General features: G+C 43.2%; 1 protein-coding gene across 9 annotated transcripts in view; it reads left to right on the plus strand.

Moving 5' to 3' along the window:
• rapgef2b (Rap guanine nucleotide exchange factor 2b) overlaps positions 1-21592 on the plus strand; it is a 102117-nt gene that overhangs the window by 69603 nt on the left and 10922 nt on the right. For 8 of the 9 annotated variants that reach the window (XM_056382176.1, XM_056382179.1, XM_056382183.1 and 5 more), the window contains 15 exons: positions 5216-5347; positions 9667-9844; positions 11639-11775; positions 12651-12809; positions 13715-13867; positions 13966-14130; positions 14425-14532; positions 14659-14862; positions 16382-16490; positions 16726-17002; positions 17875-18032; positions 19287-19527; positions 19766-20149; positions 20299-20510; positions 21286-21409. In XM_056382176.1, coding sequence (XP_056238151.1) covers positions 5216-5347; positions 9667-9844; positions 11639-11775; positions 12651-12809; positions 13715-13867; positions 13966-14130; positions 14425-14532; positions 14659-14862; positions 16382-16490; positions 16726-17002; positions 17875-18032; positions 19287-19527; positions 19766-20149; positions 20299-20510; positions 21286-21409 — 2741 coding nt within the window. The remainder of the gene's footprint in view (positions 1-5215; positions 5348-9666; positions 9845-11638; positions 11776-12650; positions 12810-13714; positions 13868-13965; positions 14131-14424; positions 14533-14658; positions 14863-16381; positions 16491-16725; positions 17003-17874; positions 18033-19286; positions 19528-19765; positions 20150-20298; positions 20511-21285; positions 21410-21592) is intronic. The other variant, XM_056382184.1, reaches the window with a different exon arrangement.

Below are 21592 nucleotides of genomic sequence, written 5' to 3' on the forward strand. Positions count from 1 at the left end.
ACAAAAAGAAGAAGATTTATTGATTTGTTGCATTTCCAACATCTGGAACAACTGTGATGGTAGTAGCAGTACAGTGGACTGCGTTCCTCATTATAGGTAATCATGTCCCTCTGTTTAACTGCTGGCCTGTGTGGTGCTGACTGGTGGAGCTGTAACCAGGGAGAGGAAAGCCCAGAGAGCATATCAGGCCCATTTAATCGGACACCCCGCTGAAAGGGTTTTAATCTCTTGATCCGTGAAGCTCAGGAAAGCGAGAAGCTGCCACCGTGGTCAGGGGAAACTCTGGGATGTGTCTGTTGTCTCCTCAACAAGCAGACAAAGTTAAAAACCTCATGTGAGATGGTTAAAGGAGAAGTGTAGCTGCAGGAAGTTTAAAGCTGCTTGAATTCAGAGAGGAAAAGAAAATCTTTTGTTGTGTTTCGCTAAATGATTTAAACCTATTAAACTAGCAATTTAAATGTAACTGCTTTCATATAAGGTGGGAGTCTTTGCTTTGCACACCATGCAGGGTTTGCATTTCTGAGCTTGGCCACCCACAGCATCGGACATCGAGTGCAGTAGCACAGATTCACCCACAGCATATAAAGGCGGTAAAGAGATTGAGAGCCAGCCAGCGCTTCCACCCAGGGCTTCCACCCAGCAATCTAGGTCATTAGGTCTACAGTGTAATTTAAGGAGCGCCACATCTGCTCACATGTAGGCAGAACTGAGTGTTGTGGCTCAGGCATTAGAGCGATGCTTAATCCTCCTGTGACAGCTGATTGTACGTATTTTCGGCTGGCGGTTCCGCAGAGCTCGCTTCATTTGTTTGCGAGAGAACACTGAACTTGGAGCACAGGAGCACAGAGAGACCCGTATCAGGTAGGAGAATGATCGTAATGTGGTGCTGCGGGTCGATGTCGAGCGTACTGGAGACAGATTTAAACAATAGCGTGTTATTTCAGACTCAGACGCAGATCGATTGGGGTTAATAATGCACAGTGCCTGTATTTTACGCGTCGTCGTGCCACTGATTGGAAAAGCTTAATGAGTGCGTGTCCTTATCATTGTGCCGGCATCCATCTTGGCCCAATATCTTGCATGCCATCGGGCCGAAGAGGTCAATGGAGCACATGCCTATGGACTGAATGGACCCTGGCTTATTGACCAACAGACTGATGACCTAAATGAGCGGAGAGAAAGGATTAAGTGTTTATTATCCTCTCCCCTTTATCCCTTGTTCCTGCCCTCCCTTTATCTCTCCCTCTCTCCGGGGGGAGGGGCTTGTATGTGGGGGGTTTGTTTGGAGGAGGTGGGACCTTTTCTAGCTGGTTGTGGAAACCAGTGGGGATATTATTATTGACATGTAGACCACTCCAGCGCCTGGCTGGAAGGCCGTATCGATAAACTCCACATGACTGGTCCTGTGCCCTCAATAATGAGAATATTCAATTCATCTCCTCCCTGGTGCAGCCCCACTCATTCAGTGTGCAACCACAATGTTAAGAAGATGTAAACAATTAGGGATTTACTTGATGCTGAAGTTTAGCTTGAGTCCTGTGTAGCGGTGATGCTTTTAGCTACAGTATTTCTTTTTTTTAGTTGACTTTATCTGACAATAGCTTTTGTAAATGCAACGTATAATTATGCACAAGAACCAGATGCATTGTATTTAGTGTTTCTAGTGTAATGCTAATTAACAACAGAAGCTTTAAATGTATATTCTTAAAGGGGAAGGATGTAAAATTCTACATTTTTGTTGTTATTATTATTATTATTATTATTATTATTATTATTATTATTATTATTATTGTTCCTTCCTTTCTTAGTTTCTGTGGCACTCGACCTCGAGGCCGTTCTTTCCTGTTGAAGGAGTAAATCTTTGAAAATGGGTAGAGAATATATACTTATAATGATTTCCTCATAATGATGGGGTTTGTTAACAAATGTTACTCAAAGTAAATAACTTTACAATACTGGTTCATCAGGTCAGATCATTGTTGGTTTTGCTTTTTCTTTTTTTGTGAGATTTGTCGACCAAAAGAAAATCTAGACTATCACCACAATTATTCCTTTTATTATGATTTAGATTCCCTCGTTGTTGTTGGCTGCCAACTGTGTTTTTGTGTGTGATCCGTCATTGCAGAACGAATTTCCTTCAGCGTAACAGTGAAGTTGAGCCTAAATATATAAATGCTCAAAGTGGTGGCTCCAACATACATGTAGCCGTTGCACACTGGACCGTCGTCAGCTTCGGTCGCATCAAAAGAAAACGTGATGAGTCTTTATCACTGCCGTTACAAACAAAGACGTTCATCACACTAACACAATATTGTCCAGCCAGTAATAATAACATGGAAGTCAGCTGGAGGCGGTCAGAGTGAAGTCGACCAGACGAGGGGATGGGAAAAAAAAGTAGCCTGGGGGGTGGGTGGGAGTGGTGGTGACTGGCTGGCCCCTCTGGTCGACCATTTTGGTTAGTGCAGCCAGCCAGATAATTAAACGTGATGGCAATCTTTGACACAGTGTAATCACATCACACCTCAGTGCCACAGGAGCTGCACTGTCTGGCTCTCGGTCTTTAGTTGCCGGCACAATAAAAACGCATCTCGTTCTCTAATTTTTCCTCCTCACAATCAGCTCAGAAATGTCTTCAAGTAACTTGCAACACCTGCTAAATCAATTCAGCCTCAGCTCCTTCAAGGCCTTCAGTTTTACTGTGGAATCGTGATGAGTGAGAAGTCTTTCAGTCTAAACCACTTTCCAGTTTTCCACATTCACAACTCTGGCAGCGAAACACGTTCCCTCGCATCTCCAAAACTCTTTAATTAAGCCATAACGCAGAGGAGTTCCTCAGAGGCCGCGGTGACGGACATTTTCCTAGAGTACGTTGGAGAGCAGATGATGGCTCCAACCCATTTACTTGCAAATGTGAACCTCCCACAATGTATTTTCTATCCAATCTATTCCATTTGTCGTCCAAGTTAGACTCCGCACGTCTCCGCTGTTGAGACCGATTTCCAAAACTATCCGAGGCTGTGCAGTTTTTTTTTTTTTTTACAGCCCGACACAGACACCCAGTCTGCTGTAGTTCAGAGAGCGTCGTAACGTTTACAGGGCGGATGAGAAGAGCTAAAAGCCCGAGCAGTGACTGTTATAACAATCTGCCCGTTGTCACAGCCTCACCAGGATTTACTGGAGAAAAGTTTTTCTTCCTCTGAAAAGGCTCAGTCGAAAGTTTTTACCATCCGGAGGAAGATTTAAATCACCGCACATAAATTAAATTCCAAATCTTGTTTATCATCTACATCTGAAATTATACAGCATGTTAAAAATAAAAAAAATAAAATAAAAACTGTAAACTCCCTCTCAAGATGTTTAGATTTGGCTCTCATATGAACAGTGTGATGGATGAAACAACCTAGTTAAATCAGCCACATTTGACTTTTAGGTGTAAAAATGTAATATTGATGATCTGCCACAGCCAGAAGTGGAGCTGAAAGTGGTTCAGAGCGGTCTCCCTGCTGAGGATCAAATATATATTGGTAAATAAAACATTTAAGCCATAAAATATTCACATCTATAGACCCCATGAACCAGTTCATGCAGTTTGATTAAATTCATAATTCACCCTTCTGGTATTCTAGTCAGATATGATGAATTTCGCTTGAAAACACTATATATTGTACACATTTGGAATTATGTATAAATTATCATTTGAAATAAAAACGTTGACTTTGATATTTGCTTGACATTTACAGATGGTAAATTATCCAAATGTAAATATGTGTGAAGTAAAGAAGTTTGAAAGTGAGATTTACTGTCATTATAGGTATCATTTTTTATCCTATCACGTTTTTAAACTACAGATATCTTTGTTTAAAACAAAAATGTTGGTTATTTTAATGATTATTTCAATCATTAATAAATCATTAATTGAATGATAGCTGTGTATTCAAAATATTCATAATATATATAATCAATTGATAATAATACACAACAGAAAAAAGGTTTTTAAAAACTTACATTTTTAGCAGATTGAACAAATGTTTATTATTTTTCCTTTAAAAAGTGACTCAAACTAATAGATTATGAAATTAGTTGGCAACTATTTTGCTGTTGTTTGACTAATCGTGTATAAATAGATCAAGAACAGCATGTTCTTCAAAAAACTGTGCAGAAATACAAACTACATACATGTTATAGTTTCATTCGGCTCCCTCCTAAAATCTTTAGTAGGGCGTTTCTGATGTATTTTACATTACAGGGTCATCTCCATAGAGAAGTGGGTTGGCTCATTTGAAATATGGCTAATTACAGTGAAACTTTATACAGTGTGAGTTACTCAGAGGGGTTTCCCCCATTACCGCCTGGCGTTCATTTAGATTATCCGAGTTGCACGCTTTAATGAGGGTATTTCCTTGATGTATGCAGCTCTCGTTTGTTTGTTTGCTCGGTTCATGAAAGCAGCTCCAGTGCGTTTAACGGCTGAAAGCAGAAACCTACTAGTGTGTAAGAGAAAGAAAATAAATGTGTCGCTAAAGTTCATGCGTTTTTGTCAATTAAATTTTTACTTTTTTATTTATTTTTTGATCATTTAACTTCCCGTTTTGACACTTGCAAGTTAATGTCCTGATACGTGGTTTTAACAGTTTTTCAGTCCCATATTGTTGATGAATGTTTTTGACAGATTCCACGAAGTCGGATGATTTAATTAAGGACTTCTGTTTTCCTTTTCCTTTTGCTTTGATACTGAATTACGTGTAAAGTTGAGCTCGAGCAGCGGGGCTAATTAAGGGTTTTTTTTCCGTTCTGTTTACGTTGGGTAATCACACCAGTTGGAATAAAGACAAAGATAAATCCCTTTTGTTCAACCATTTTGTTAATTCTTTTTAGGCTGCTTTCCAATTAAGACTTGAGGAGCCATATTTTTATGGTTGGTGTATAGATCAAGTGCCAAACAGCTGTTGACTGACTGCTCAATTACTTAATTAAAGGACACTATTGCTGTGTGTCGACTTTAAAATATGAAATAGGGAAGAAATGCAGTAATATCCGAGCAGAGATGTCTCTAAGTGTGTTTCCAAACGCCTGGCAGTCAGCATGAGTGTTAGTGTGAGTGACCAGTGGTGGCTGCCGAGCTGGCTGATACTGACTATCTGTGTGTATGTTGTGTGTGTGTGTGTGTGTGTGTGTGTGTGTGTGTGTGTGTGTGTTTGTGTGTGTGTATGTGCAGCTCCCCGCAGACTTCAGCAGACTTCACCTGGCCGACGGCTTGCACCCACAGGTGACCCACGTCTCCTCCAGCCACTCAGGATGTAGTATCACCAGCGACTCTGGAAGCAGCAGCCTGTCAGACATTTACCAGGTAAGGCCTCCCCACCCTGGTGCTGGATCCCCAGCCTGGACTCCCCTGGATAGCTGAGTAGGTGCAGAAGTCAGTAGATGAAGTCATGTGAGATTAAACACCTCCAAGTGTCCAATTTTATCTATTTACATCTTTAAACATAAAAAATAGGCTTATTTACTTTCTCGCTATAAGTTAAAAGAGAGGATTCATACCGCTAACATCTGGAGGGCAAATATGAAGCTAGCACTAGCAGCTAGTTAGCTTAGCGGAAAGACTGGAACCACAACACATTGTTTTTACACAAATAAAACAAATGAGATATAATATGTTTATTAGAGAGCTTTATAAGAACACTTTTTGTTACCTTCAGACAGAGTAAGGCTAACTGTTTCCCCTTGTTTCCAGTCTGCATGCTAAGCTAAGCTAACAGCCAGTTAGCTGGCTGTAGCTGGCTTGGAAGTGGTATCAATCTTCTAAATGTAAATCTCTAAACAGAGAATCTACAGACGTTTAAATTGATGTTTGGCTTGTTTCAGTACAACACTAATCCCGGACAGGGTTGTAACCAAATGGGGAACACATAGTGAGAGAAAAAAACTTAACTTTTGGCTAATTGAATTTAGCATGACGTGTATAACCTGTGTATAGTGTAAAAGGAACTGTTAACCGATGTTTCTGACCCGATCTGTGCCGATAAATGAAGTAAGAGGGTTGAACCAAAGCTCATGTTATTCCTACGTGGTGAAACTCTCCTTGGTGAAATGACAAATGAACCTCTGGGAGCACGAGTTTTTCTCATTAAGAAAGATAACACATTTCAGGAAAGAATGTAAACGCTTGGCAGCCAGATAGGCCATAAAACACTAATAGGACACTGTCACCGCTCGGCGGATGATTAGCAGACGGGCTGGTGGCTGCGAGCAGGTGGTCCAGCCGACATCCTGACTCCAGCTGTGTCTCTCCTCACCGCAAAGCAGAGGTACAGAACTCGCAGGGAGCTGTGACGTACGAATATCGTGTGATAAGAAGCTTTTATAAGCAATTTCCTGACAAGCAATTTCATGGTTTTTGAAAAGAGAAGAGGAAGAAAAAAAAGAAAAAGACAGAAGTCCAGTAACCGTACCCCCCCCCCCCCCCCCTCCCAGTGGTAAATATAACATCATTCAGCTCAACAGAAAACACACACACACAAACACACAAATTCTCGTGACTATGGACGTGCCCCAAACGCTGCAACTAATCCTCTTAACACGGCGCACTCACCCCATTGGCTCCCACTACTGTCACCTGCTGTGTGCCTATTTCTGTGTGTGTGTGTGTGTGTGTGTGTGTGTGTGTGTGTGTATGTGTGTGTGTGTGTGTGTGTGTGTTTGTTTGTAAGTGTGCTTGTGACTGTGCTCAGGGGCATCAGTCACAATCACTTTGTTTTGTTCAGACCTCTGTCTGGCTCGTGTTTGTGTTGTGCGCAGGGGCATTAAAAATGTCTGAATACAGCTTTATAATTGCGCGTGAGGTCGGTGTGAATGAGTGTTACTGTTGAGTGGTGTGTGTGTGTGTGTGTGTGTGTGTGTGTGTGTGTGTGTGGTGTGTGTGTGTGTGTGTGTGTGTGTGTTTGGTCATGCTGTCGCTGGCTGGGGCAGGTTGAACAGGCTCTACTGTCCCCAGTCTGTGATCCTGGTCTTAGAGCCATCTGCTAGCAGCTCTCTGGCAGTCTCCTGATATCTCTCTCTCTCTCTCTCTCTCTCTCTCTCTCTCTCTCCGAATCACACACACACACACTGTCCTGTTTTATCTTCTTTCTTCACCTTCTTTCTTCTCTGGATCGTTACACGTTCAGCTTTTCACTTATAGCAAAAAAAAAAACAACCTGCTCTCCGCTTGTTAACCAGATCTATTTGTAACTTTGTTCTGTCTCAGTGTTTTAATCCTCCTCTCTTGTCGCAGGTGATCAAACGTCTCTGCTCAGCTCAGTGGCGATTCACTTAATGTGTGCGCTTGTGCTCGCTCTACCTCTTTATCAATCAGCTATTTCATTCATCAAGTTAATCATTTGAGTCCTTTTTTAAAGCAGACAGACCAAACATTTGCTGGTTTGAGGTCCTTTTTAATTTGAGGATTTGCTGCTTTTCTTTGACTTTAACAAGAATAAATTGAACATGTTCGTGGTTTGGACTTTTATTATGGACAAAATTTGAGTATGTCACATTCAGCTCTGGAAAAATTGTATTTTATGGCTTTTTATTGATGAAATTGATTAGTCAAGAATCGCAGTCAAAGTGTCAAGAGAAAGATTCATCAGAGCAGTTGTTTCCTAAACCTTTCAGCTTGTATCTGCTGAAACACAGTGTCTACTTGTGACCTCATGTCACTGCTTGAATATTTTATGTTGCAGAAGTTTTCTATCATTAGCTGGAGGTGTCAGAATCAATAACAGAGGCTAAATAAACACATCATGGCCTGGTCCTTAACACCTGAGGCCACAGGAAGTTGATGCTACAAAGGAACACGTTGGTCTTAGATTTAAATCGTATTCTACTTTACATTTTTCAACATTTAGCAGTGAGAAAACCGAGCAGGTTGTTGATGTAAAGCTCTGAATCCAGCTCTGATCTCCACGTCTCCACGACTGAAGCACCATACGAAGAGCACTGCATCATTTTCACGTCACTGCCAACATGGCGCACTGTTTTGTGTGTGAATAAATCATGAAATTGGTCCTTCAGAAGGACTCTGAAAGCATTGATCCAAGAATAGCCCTGATGAAATATTAACAGCACCTGACTTGCCCACTGACTCTTAATGCTTACTGCACATTTATGGATTTTTGACGCATACGTGACACGAAAACGAGCCCGTGCATGAATACAAAGGGAAACAGTTCTAGGGTTTCTAACAAGTTGTGTCCACGTGGCGCCTTTTTTTTTTTTAGTAATTATGGCATTTGTAAAGGAACACGTGTGTCCTCTGAATATGCAGCATTCTGTGGTTTGAAAACAAAGAACTCAGGGAGTGTTTCAGATTCGTACATGAAATCCTGGAACGACATTTTGATCCTACATATCTTTTAGTTCCTTTATTCTTGTCTATTTGTTTTCATTTCAAATGCACAATACTGCTTGTATTGTTTACTGCTCCTCACTGAATCTGTGACTTTCCACTGTCCAAAGGCCACACACATACACCCACATCATCCTTGCAGACCCTGCCTGGCCCCACCCGCCGGTGATGCCCAAATGGCCACTCAGACACTGGCCTGAATCATTAATGAGCCTTTTGCACATGGCGTTTAAGGAGAAATGACATAGGGTTTCGTTGAGAGACCGGGTACGGGGACTCTGAGCTTTGAAAAATTAAAAGCAGACTGTCAGTCTGGGAGGTGAAGATGCGTCTGGCTCTGGGATTTTGTGGACATTTTGCAAAGGCAACCTTTTCTTCTCTTTCTATTAAGAAGCTTGAGGTTGAGCTCCACACTGAGGTAAGAGTGGTTAGTTATCAGAGCTTTTCCTCCTTTTTCCTGACTGCTTCGGTTTATTCCGTGAGAGGGTTTCATGTTGTGAACTGAACCAGCTTGTGGCCCCTCTGTCATCTATAGAAATATGTTCTTTGATTATAGCAGAGGAACTCCGTTAGCATCGCTCATGCACAAGTAATTGCATTACTTTCGCTCCTCGTCTTCCTTCATTTTCCTGGTTCCACACATTTTGCATCTTGTGCTTTCAAAGAACAGGATCTGGCTGCGAGGCAGGCGGTGGAGTTTGCTGAGAGGGAGAGGAGAGGAAGGTTGGGAGTTAATTAGCTCGGTGCTATGCATAGCAGGCTGTTTGGTATGCAGCGTTGATGCCTGTCTTTCTCATACTGTACTGAAAACCTCTAATCCATTTCATGAAGTGGGTCAAACCTGCACAAAGGGTCTTTTTTTTGGTGGGGGGGGGCATTTGCTGTTGTTTGGAAATGCGGTGTGTTGCAGCTGATGTTTGTACTGTGAAATGATTTCAGGTGTGTGTGTGTGTGTGTGCTCTTGCACCTCTGCGTCCTTATTATGCTGAATTTTTACACTGGCTGTTTACGAATGAGTCTGAGGTTTGACAGTTGAGCATGAGTTGGTGCGGTCAGCAGCTACCAGTGTTTATAATGAGCATGCAGGTAGGTGATTTATTGTCTCGGGGCTTTCTGTGGACTCGCTGGTTATTGCACAGATTCGAACTCTGCCCCTTGGCTACGGGACAGCCCGCTGTGTTTTGCCAACCGCCGATGTTGGACGGAGACGCACCAAAATCCCTCCCCGCGCTCATCATCACCGATCAATAACTCATTTCTCATCTGTTTCCTGTTCCTAGGCCACAGAGAACGAACCGGGTGACATGGACCTGAGTGGCCTGCCAGAGACCGCCGTCGACTCCGAGGAGGACGACGATGAAGAGGACATCGAGCGAGCGTCGGATCCCCTCATGAGCCGGGACATCGTGCGTGACTGCCTGGAGAAGGACCCGATGGACAGAACCGATGATGACATAGGTGAGCACCCAGTCGGGGTTTTATTGTCTCTCTCTGTCTGCGCTACGAGTTACAGAACAAACTGCTGTGAGCGTCAGTGTTTGCACCTCATGAACAGCGCTGTTGTAAATTCAGTGACACTTCTGTAGAGGTTCTGTGAAAAACACAGAGTTGCTCTCAGCTGGGACAGCGCTCGTCCTAATTTGAGATTAATTCAGTTCTCTATGAAAGCCACACCCTCGCTTCTTATTTAAATCGGTCACAGTAAATTTACATTTGTCTGAAGTCTGAACTCGCTCTCATTTACGATGTAAGCTTTCGAGTAATTCTCAAAGCCACATCAGGCTCCCAGTATCTCACCCCTCAAAGCTGTGACTCAACTCCAATGATAGTGATAGGCATGTTTTAAAAAATAAGTCCACATTCTCAGAGCTTAGCTACAGATGTGGACTGAGGGAGGATGATGCACTGAATGTAGAGACAGTAAGAACGAGTGCCAACCTCCCTCCCCTCCCCTTTCGCTGATCCCGCCACTGTACACCCCCCCACCCCCTCCCCACCCCTCCCTCCCTCCCTCTGCCGGCAGGCTTTTCTAGGTCACTCCAGCACATCCTCTCGCCTCACCTCTCCCAGCACATTAAACTTTCAGTGCTTCCGCAGCTTCACACACAACGCTGTTGCCATGCCAAGCACAGGTCAGCCTGAACGCCAGACTGCTGCCGGCCAGCCAGTGAAGGCGCGGCGGGTGATAGACCGATGAAGAGAGGAAATAAATTTAAACAATAAAAAAAAAAAAAAAAAGACAACATGAACATTAGCATAAACCTTACTCTGCAAGATTTCGGTGTGTGCAGATACTGTGTTAATAAAAACTGTTTACAGTAAAGTCTGAGGATTATCCGGAGTAACAGGGAAACCTTGCTCTTCGGTTTTTCAATTGTGATTTTCTTTTTTTTTGGGAGCTTTGAGCAGCACAGAGGGAATTCAGTGCAGCTATTGTTAGATACAGACGGGCAAGAGATTAAAGGAAAACCTGAAAACGAGTGGAGTCAAAGCCAGCATCCACAGGGCAGGAGGGGGTCACTGACTGATTTGATTAATATGAAAATGATGATGAAGTGAATCCTTCGCTCTGGCCTTCACAGTCGCCACATCTCAACCCCTCTTTTTTTAATTTTGCACCGACGTGTTGGAAATCTCTCTCCACCGCCGTCATCGAAAAACACCAAACGAGGGAATATGTTCTGGAATAAAACTGTTCAACCCTCCAGTCCATTTCAGACTTACCAAGGTGCACTGAAGCTGTTCTGGCAGCTCGCCGTGTCCCGACACCTTAATCTGTCCCCCGTCTGTGCCTCGAGGGATGTGTGAGAAAATGTGTTTTTTTTTCTCTTTTGTTCTTGGTCATTTAGAGGAGCAGAACCTTTAAATTAGATCATCGCTGACAGAGCGCTCAGGTCCAGTGTCCCCGGTGAACTCGCACGGAGGTCACCGAGTGAACTGTCAGCGATTATTCTTGGCGTACCTTGGAAGCTCATATCAATGGAATTGATATTTGGCTTTATGTTCTCCAGATAATGATTCCGCCGTCGGCTAATCATTGCGGCGATGATCCGTTTTGATGCTCGGCCTCCAGCTCGTGCCGCCTTGGCTCGAAGCGAGGGCAGCGCAGGCTCGCCAAGAGCTCTGCGTGTCCTCTCTCTCTCTCTCTCTCTCTCTCTCTCTCTCTCTCCTCTGGGTGTCAAGACTCTGTTTGCTCTTTTTTTCTCAACCTCCTCCTCTTCCTCCGCTGTCTCTCCTCTGTCCCTCACACAGAGCAATTACTGGAGTTCATGCATCAACTGCCAGCATTCGCAAACATGACCATGTCAGTGAGGAGGGAACTCTGCGCCGTCATGGTTTTCGCCGTGGTCGAACGCGCCGGCACCATCGTTCTCAATGATGGAGAGGAGGTGTGTGTCCATCCATATTCATCCCCACACACACACACACACACACACGAACCTGGTCTTGTGACTTTGTCTTGCCTTTAATTGTATTTTTATATATATGTGTGTGTGTGTGTGTGTGTGTGTGTGTGTGTGTGTGTGTGTGTGTGAGGCAACTGAACCTCAGTCTCACCCCTTCACACCAATGAATCTTTCTTTTCCCATTTGATGTTTTTTTTTTCTGCTCTATTAAACCTGAATGGGTGAACGTCTCTTATCACCGGGCCTCAGTACGATCCCCCAGGCAACTGAAGCAGGCGTCACATTTTCTCTTTCTCCCTGCTCCAGACATGACACGAGTTTCAATCAGCACAATTTGGGTTTTTTTTTTTTTGTTTTTTGCTATAAGCTACTCAAATAATAGGGCGCAGAACTTGGCTCGAAGGCCCGGACACTTAAGTGAAAGTCCGGTCGTAGAGAATTCAGGGTTCATTGAGCATATTGTTGCTGTCGGGGGTGAAAGCTGTGAGTCTACAAATTGCCAGCTTTCCAGGAATTCTTAAACAGAATTAGATTTTCTTCATTTCAATCAAGCAGTTTCTACTCATAACAATACTTGCAGTGTATCGCAGCTTATGGTTCTAGTTGTGTTTTGCTGGACGGCTCCAATATTCCCGTGCTATCGCTGTATCCCTCCGAGGAAAGTCAGAAACCATCTGTTAGCTGCAGCGGTCGCCTTGTGGTTCGTTTTGATAAATAACATCGACTGATTAAGGGACAACAGCTGCTGGGAATATTATTAGCCTGAACTTCTTCTGATCTACAAAGTTAGTATTGTTGTAGTGGCCTTTCTTTTCTCCCTCCAACGTCTAACTACTGTAACCGTGTGTTGTGGTTAGTTGGACTCCTGGTCAGTGATTCTGAACGGGTCGGTGGAGGTGACGTATCCAGACAGCCGGACAGAGATCCTGTGTATGGGCAACAGCTTCGGGGTGTCACCAACCATGGAAAAGGAATACATGAAGGGCGTGATGAAGACCAAGGTGGACGACTGCCAGGTAAGATCATAATGTTCTTGCTCAGGATCAGTGAGCTCTTCGCCTGTCCTCTGTGGCTGCGTCCGCACTGCTACGTTTTCACTTTAAAATAACGTTTTCAAATGAAAATGACTAGCACGGATGAGAGCCAATCAGGAGAGACCATGGGTGTCTACATCATCATTTCCAAAGGTCTCTGTAATCGCCTGTCCAGACGACAACGAAACCCCAGAGTTTTCAAACTAAATCAGGATCAGCAGCGTTTCCAAACGTCTCTCCATTTTCAGCGATCGAAAACTCCAGAGTCGTGTGTCTGTAGCATGTATCTCATGGCACAAACTCTGCCATCGTATGATATTAATTCCCACTGTGACCCACTTGTGCAGAAAGTATTTGCACCCATGACACAAAGTGGTTTTGGCCTTAGATGTGAGAAATAACAATTCAGAGAAGAAGAAAAAAGGCCAGCTCGTGTAAAAGAGAAAGATCACATTTTTTTGCATCGTGTCTTGAAAGAGATGAAATACGAAACAGTGAAAGTAAAGACCCTGAAATGTTTTAGTCCTTTAATCATCAGGAGCTGAGCTCATCAGGCTGAGATGAGAACATCTTTGCTCGTAATTAGTGAAAGCCCCTTTTTTCATAATTTATCTCTGGGAATAGTAGTTTAGTTGCTATGCAGAATTTATTTCTAGTCGTCTGGTATCAGTTTTATTTTATTAATTTAACTTTCGTTTGTCCGTTCATTTATGAGTTCCAGTCAGTTGCTCTGTAAGAGATGACGCTAACAGATCAAGAATCAAGAGGATCCAGTGACAGAAATATCAAACATGTTTAAAACAAACCAAACGCAGGAGAAATATTTATGTTTGTTTCAGAATGAATTAAATCTGCGTCTAACTCTCGCTGTGCTTGGTCTCGTCCAGTTTGTGTGTATAGCCCAGCAGGACTACTGCTGCATCCTCAACCAGGTGGAGAAGAACATGCAGAAGGTGGAGGAGGAAGGGGAGATCGTCATGGTGAAGGAGCACCGCGAACTGGACCGCACCGGCACCAGGAAAGGACACATCGTAATCAAGGTGACAAACCGACGTTTCAGGAGTCTCGGTGTAACATCAGACAGCTGAGTGATGACGTATCTTATCCTGATAACTAACAATACAATGATGAACCTCAGGGCACACCGGAGCGTCTCACCATGCACCTAGTGGAGGAGCACTCAGTGGTGGACCCCACCTACATCGAGGACTTCCTGTTGACCTACAGGACCTTCCTCTCCAGCCCCATGGTCGTGGGCAAGAAGCTCCTGGAGTGGTTCCACGACCCCAGTCTCAGGGACAAGGTGCGGGCAGGAGGACTTTTACTTACCTGCATGAAATAATTCAAATATTAATGTTGTTCCCCTTCTCTATATCACACTTCCTGTCACTCTTCACTGTCCTATCGAATAATAAAGTCATAAAATGGGCAAAATAATAACTTAAAAAATGAAAATACAGAATTTATACCCTTTGAAATATCGGTTTAACAAAAGTTTTAGACATCTGTGAGTCAGGATGAACAGAACAGTATGTTTACACAACCAGTAAACCAGTAAACCGTGTGTTGACCTGTGCTGATCATGTGATTGCTCCAGGTTACACGGGTAGTCTTGCTGTGGGTAAACAATCACTTCAACGACTTTGAGGGTGACCCCGCCATGACTCACTTTCTGGAGGAGTTTGAAAACAATCTGGAAAAAGAAGTAAGTGTAACGAGCGAGATTGTGAACATGCAAAACTCGATTTGGTTCATTTCTTTTCTTTTCTAAACCTCATCCTCACGTGTTTGTGTTTGTGTGTGTGTGTGTGTGTTGTTTTTATCTTTGCAGAAAATGTGTGGGCACCTCAGACTGTTAAATATAGCATGTGCTGCTAAAGCCAAGCCGCGGCTGGTGACACTGACCAAGCCGTCCAGGGACTCTCCACTGGCGTTCAGCCTTCTCGGAGGTCAGGAGAAAGGTTTCCGCATCTTTATCGATGCCGTGGAGCCCGGGAGCAAGGCAGCAGAAGCCGGCCTTAAGCGTGGGGATCAGGTAAGATATCTTTCGTCTTTACCGTTTTAACTGTCATCGCACAATGTGTTTGGTGTCTCAGTCGAGGAAGCTTCCACCATCCTCCATGACATCCTCTACATTTACCATCCTAACGTGTCTGTGAGCAAACATCGCTACTGCTTCTGCTTTGAGAAAGTGTCTGCAGTTTGTTAAAATCTTGGGATTTCCTCTTGAATTTTAGGGATAAAAACTACCTTCAATATATATATAATAACCTCAGAGTTTCACAAGTTTAGCAGTCTCAAATTTTTTTCTTTCTGTAGGCTGTGATTGTGAAGAGAAATCACCCCCGTCACACAGAGCAGCACTAGAATTGATCCTTTTTTCTTTTTTTTTTCCTGTCTAAGTTAATTTTTGTTGTGAAATTGGTTTTACATTTTTTGCTCTAACTGGCATTAAAAGGCTGCAGGCACCCCGTGCTGGCTTTCTCCTCACAACTTGAATTTCTCAAACATTTTCACACATTTCAGTCCTCAGGGCTTTAAGCAAAGTCCCTTAATCCTCGAAACCATCTTGAGAGTGTGTGGATGCGAGTTAAGCCCTCTTGACTCCAAACATCCCCTGCAGCTGTTTCCCCCAAAAGGAAGCAGAGAAGCTGACATCCTTGGAAGCATTCACTCTCTCACACTCGCTTACACCTTCCATTTTTTCCACAGCCTCACTTACTGCCATCGTTTACTCGGGACCTATCATTTCAGAGCTTTAGTATTAATCTCAGTGGTTTTGACATCGGGTCATTAGCAGCAGTCCCTCAGTTGTAAACTTCAGCATCTCACTGATCCCGAAGCAGACATTTGGTTTTGTGAGTGAGTCTTTATCGGCAGCAGAGGGACGGCCGGTTCTTACATCACAGTCAAAGGTGACTTCCTTCTCCACTAAAGAGGAAGCGGTGAAGCCTGGTTGGCACATTGTGTTTAAATGCAAATATCCGGCTCCTGTACAGAGGTCAAGCTGTTCAGACAAAGACATGGCAATTGGAAGGTGGCATGTCCGACGTTAATGTCAAAACCATGTGTCAGACTGAATGTCATGATGCACAACACAGCCAGCGTTTGGCAGTTTATTACCTGCCTTTGTTCGCTGAATGAAATGTAGCACAGAGGTCGTTACCTGGCTCGTTTCCTTTACTTCACGGTTCAACACTTTTCTGCAAAGATCCAATACAGATTTAAGGATTTTTTTTTTTGTCGTAGCACTCATGTTTACATTTTTCTCCAAACATTAATGGATCATTTTACCTCCTTAGACCTTTAAAATCATTCAAATTAATCACTTTGAAAAGGAAAAATAACAGTTTGACCAACTTGGCACAAAACAAATGAGACCATTAACAGACATTACTTTGTTTGCAGGGGTCAGAATCACAGAGTTCAACACGTGGCCGCTGCATAATCACCTCTGCTGCTCTGAATAATTGTGTCGTTAGTAAGACGTGAAGTCTGTACCTGTGTGATGGACGGTCAGGGAGATGTACCTGATGGATTTCTTCTCTCTGCAGATCTTGGAGGTCAACGGGCAGAACTTTGAGAATGTCCAGCTCAGCAAAGCCAACGAGATTCTGAAGAACAACACTCACTTGTCCATAACTGTGAAAACAAACCTCTTAGGTAAGGTTTCAAATGTCAAATTTGTGAGAAAAGTTCACCTTTTTGTTTACATTTTGTCCTTTGTTATATGTCCTTTACATACAGGAATCAAAACCCATTAAAATAAATAATGAAAGACAAACAGAAAGTGCTCAAAGACTAAAAGAAAAGAGAAAGAGAGGAGCTGGCAGGAACTCTAAATGATGTAACACAGAGAACATGACTCGTCTCTTGACGTCTCTTCCCTCCTTCCCAGTGTTTAAAGAGCTGCTAACGAGGCCAGAACACGAGCATGACCTGGATGGTGAGGAGGAACACGACAGAAAGAACGGGGCGCCGCACCTTCCAAAGATCGGAGACATCAAGAAGGCGAGCCGCTACTCCATCCCCGACCTGGCGGTGGACGTGGAGCAGGTGATGGGCCTGGAGAAGGTCAGCAAGAAAGCCAAGACCAACACGGTGGGAGGACGCAACAAGCTGAAGAAGATCTTCGACAAGACGCTCACCAGCATCCTGCCTCCTAAACCATACAAGTAATAACAGCAATAACATGTTCACATGTGAAGTGACTTTTATTACAAACCAAACTGACCACACAAACAGTCGTTGGGCTTCCCCTGTTGACAGTTCTAGATGGATGTTTGATTTTAATACCCAGTAATCATGTTAGATTGTGTTGGTAAACTGCACGCAGCATGCCTGTTCACCAGATTAGCAGGTCTGTGATTATCTTATATTAAAATGATGCTGAAAGTGAGACAGAGAGAGAGAGACAGTGAAAGACAGTTTGTATTTTCCTCTTTAGTTCTCTGTGCAGAGACGAAGCAGTTACATATTCCACTCTCTGCACTTATTCCTAACATTGCATCATGCAACTCTGCGCTACGGGATCGATCAGTCACCGGCTGAGCTGAATCTGAAAGATATATCCAAAATAGTCAGAAGATGGAGGTTTTTCCCTGAAGATTAAAAAGCCTAATAATGTATTTTATCACAATATAATAATTGCATCTGATGTTAAAGGAGATGATGGTGTATATTTTTGAAATTTTTGCAAGATAGATTAGAGATACTGATGCCATTGGAGCCACATCAGCTGTGCCAGCACTGAGCTTTTCTAGCTGTCGTTGCTAAGGACAACAGGTTTGTCATCTGGTTTGTTGTTCTGATGCTCTAGCAGCCGGTCCAGGACTCAGATTGATCTTTCTGTTCACTGAGCCGAATGTGATCGCACCAGTCAACCGGTCTTTGGTGTGAAATGTGGATCTATTTCATGTGGAATATATTCTGTGCAGCCAGAGGTGTCCACGCCTCCCGCTTCTTGCCAACACAGACATCGCCCCCTGTCTTTTGTTGACAGAACTGCGGTCTCACCCATCCCATGCTCTCCCTCTCGCCCCCACAGTGACGTGTGCGTGGGCCAATCGCAGGACGACAGCATTGTGGGGATGAAACAGTCCAAACAGATCCCACCGGCTCTGCCCGTCAGCGGGAACCTGTCGTCGTCAAACCCGGATCTTCTGCAGTCGCACCACCGCATCCTGGACTTCAACAACCAGCCTGGTGGGTTTCTAACTGTCATCTGGATAAAATGTGAAACTGGGACCTTTTGTCGCAAAAATCACTTTTGTTTTGTTTTCTTTAAACATTTGAGATCATCATTTTAAAATAAGATTAAACAAATGTCCTTTATTTGAATTAAATCTTTTATGGCTAATTTGTGTTAGAAACCTAATACACTGTAAAGAGGCAGTTGAGATTTTAATATTTAGGAACCCTGAGAAGTGTTTTTTAAATATTGGACACCAGATTATGATAAAATATTAAACCTATACCCTTTCCTGGAAATGTATTTGATTAGCAATTTGACTAACCAAGGTCACCTCAAGGTCTGTTTAGTAGCTTTTCTGCGTCTTTCGATCTTTCACACGATCTTCATCAACAGATGGAGCCTGCCCGGTTGTCATAGAAACATCTTGTCCATGACCTCGAGGTTTACCAAGGTCAAAAAGGAAACTCGTTTGAAACACAGTTTATAGATAAAACAACCAGGTTTAAATGTTTGTTTATGAGATAATCCACTGGTATCGCTTCACATGGATGCAACAAATTTGAAAATATAAATCGTGGTTATTGATTTGCAACACTGGTTAATATTAAAGATATATGTGTGACAGCTTATATCACAGTATATACATTCACATCATCCAGCCATTCAATCAGTTTTATCACTCTGCCACATGTATAGAGCCACTTTTACTATAAACTCTATATTTTTACTGCATCTTCATTAACTCCTGTCCATCACATGTTGTTTATGTCCTTCCAGTTCCAGTCATACTGAGTGAGTACATTCTCTCCCCATGATCCTGCCTCTCCAGGCACAGCCGAGTCTTTGTCAGTGCCGTCAGACTCGCAGACATTAATGAGCTGCTGTACTGTAGTTCGCTGATGTAACACAAACTCAGTTAATCTGCATTCATGCTTGTGGATGCTAATTGAGTAACGCTAACAGCACTGACCTCTCAGTTTTCTGTGGGCACATGGAAGGGGATTTCTGTCACGGAGATTTGGGATCATATGATTTGTGTGGAGGAAGTGTGTCTCTGATCAAACTAATGAATTATGGGAAATGAGGTTTTGTGGGTGACATCACAAAAGGTGCTGGTGTGTTTTTGCTAAAAGAAAATGCTGGGAAGATGGAATGGCTTTTGGTAAATTAAAAAGAGAAAAATCACGGCTGTTACTGAGACTTCGTAGTAAAACGATGTTGATGAATAAGAATGAATCCTCATTACCACGATGTGTTGTCCGCAGATATGTCAGACCAGGTGTTACGAGTCTTCAAGGCGGACCAGCAGTCTCGGTACATCATGATCGGGAAGGACACGACGGCTAAGGAGGTGGTGGCCCAGGCCATCAGGGAGTTCGCCCTGACTGCAGCAGCGGAGGCTTATTCACTATGCGAGGTGTCCGTCACACCAGAGGGCGTCATCAAACAGAGGCGGTTACCAGACCAGCTTTCTAAACTAGCCGACAGGATCCAGCTGAGCGGCAGGTAATGATGTCTCCGGACACCACACTGGCTAAATAAAGGGAAAGAAAATGAATAATGTTAACAGTTATTTTCATCATCAAATCATTTTTACACTTAAATATCCAACGTTATTTAAGTGTTTGGTATTTTTGCTTAATTAAAACAATCTCTTATTGAATTTTCAGTTGTTTACTTGATCAATTATTTGTTTCAGCACTAAAATTAATTTTAAAAATCGCACGTTTTCCTCCGTCATCAGATACTACCTAAAGAGCAACATGGAGACAGAGACGTTATGTTCAGATGAGGACGCCCAGGACCTCCTTCGAGAAGGCCAGATCTCTCTGCTGCAGCTCAGCACGGTGGAGGTGGCCACTCAGCTGTCGATGCGGGCCTTCGAGCTCTTCTGTGCCATCGAGCCCACCGAGTATATCGACGACCTGTTCAAGCTGCGCTCCAAGACGGGCTCAGCCAGCCTGAAGCGCTTCGAGGAGGCCATCAATCACGAGACCTTCTGGGTGGCCACGGAGGTGACGCGGGAGCCCAACCAGCTGAAACGCATGAAGACCGTCAAACACTTCATCAAGATCGCGCTGCACTGCCGCGAGTGCAAGAACTTCAACTCCATGTTTGCCATCATCAGGTGAGAGGGGGGAACGAGTTCTGCACCATGTTTTACTGAGTCGATTTGGTTTTTCATCTTATTTATTCTATCATGCTTCAACTATAGCTTCTAATAAAAGACAGCAATCAACTAAACCAGATTAATTGAACATGTGGTCCTCCCCACAGCGGTCTGAACCTGGCTCCGGTCTCCAGACTGAGGGGAACTTGGGAAAAGCTACCGAGCAAGTACGAGAAGCTGTTCGGGGACCTGCAGGACCTCTTCGATCCTTCCAGAAATATGGCCAAGTACAGGAATGTCCTCAACAATCAAAACCTCCAGCCACCAATCATCCCCCTGTTCCCCGTCATCAAGAAGGACCTCACCTTCCTACACGAAGGTAAGATCATGTGTCTTTTATAAACGTTATACACCTGATTCCACCTCCAACATGGTGCCATCTTGTAAAGCTGACAGTAAATTCACCAGTGACTGAAATACTGTCCGTTTGATGTATGAAATTAATTCAGATTGTAAACAGAAAGATAAGTTTTCAAACTGTGAACTTAGTGAACTTAACATTTCAATAAACGCTAGCAAAAAAAATGTATCCATAATTCAAAACATTTAAATATGATATTTAAATGTAATTTAGTAATTGTGTCATTTAAATGTTTAATGTAATTTGAATATTTTTTTATAAATGTGACCAAAACACACCAAACTGTGAATTCCACCATTTTGAGGCTACTCCTCTAAGCTAGGCTAGCTGCCTTTTTAGTGAGGCTAGTTTAGCTAGTATTGTTTTGTTTTTCCTCTGTTCTTTGAATTTAGCTGCCCACTGTTTTATTTACGCTGTATAAGTGAATTACTATGATAAGGTATGGGCTGATGAATACATCATGGCTATCTCCCCAGCTAGCTTTAGCATTAAGATAGCTTTCTTGCATTAATGCTAACTCTCAGTTGATTTGCTTTTGTAGCAACTGCAGATTTAATACGTGGCTTCCTTAGAAATCACACATTATCTTGCAGTTATGATTTTTTTATGTGATAAAACAAAGAGAGTGTCAGTTTCTGGTGTAGTGCAGCTGTTTGTTCCTGCTGTGCTTCTGCTCGATATTATATGTGTGACTTGTTGGTATTCACCTTCTTTTCGTCCCCCTGTTTCTCAGGCAATGACTCTAAGGTGGACGGCCTGGTGAACTTTGAGAAGCTGAGGATGATTGCCAAAGAAATTCGCCATGTTGGTCGCATGGCGTCCGTCAACATGGACCCGGCCCTCATGTTCCGGACAAGGTGAGGACACTTTAAAAAAGACAAAACAAAAACAAAAACAAAGCCAGATATCAGGTAATTAGTGACCCTTCACCCTCCCTGTAGGACCAGTCAGCACACTTCTGACTAACCAAACTGTGTGGGGTTAGCCAGTTCACATAGATTCAGAAAAGATTTCTGCATCACGCTTTTCTTTCAAGCAGC

This window comes from Seriola aureovittata, chromosome 8 (genome assembly GCF_021018895.1).
Source record: "Seriola aureovittata isolate HTS-2021-v1 ecotype China chromosome 8, ASM2101889v1, whole genome shotgun sequence".
Lineage (NCBI taxonomy): Eukaryota > Metazoa > Chordata > Actinopteri > Carangiformes > Carangidae > Seriola > Seriola aureovittata.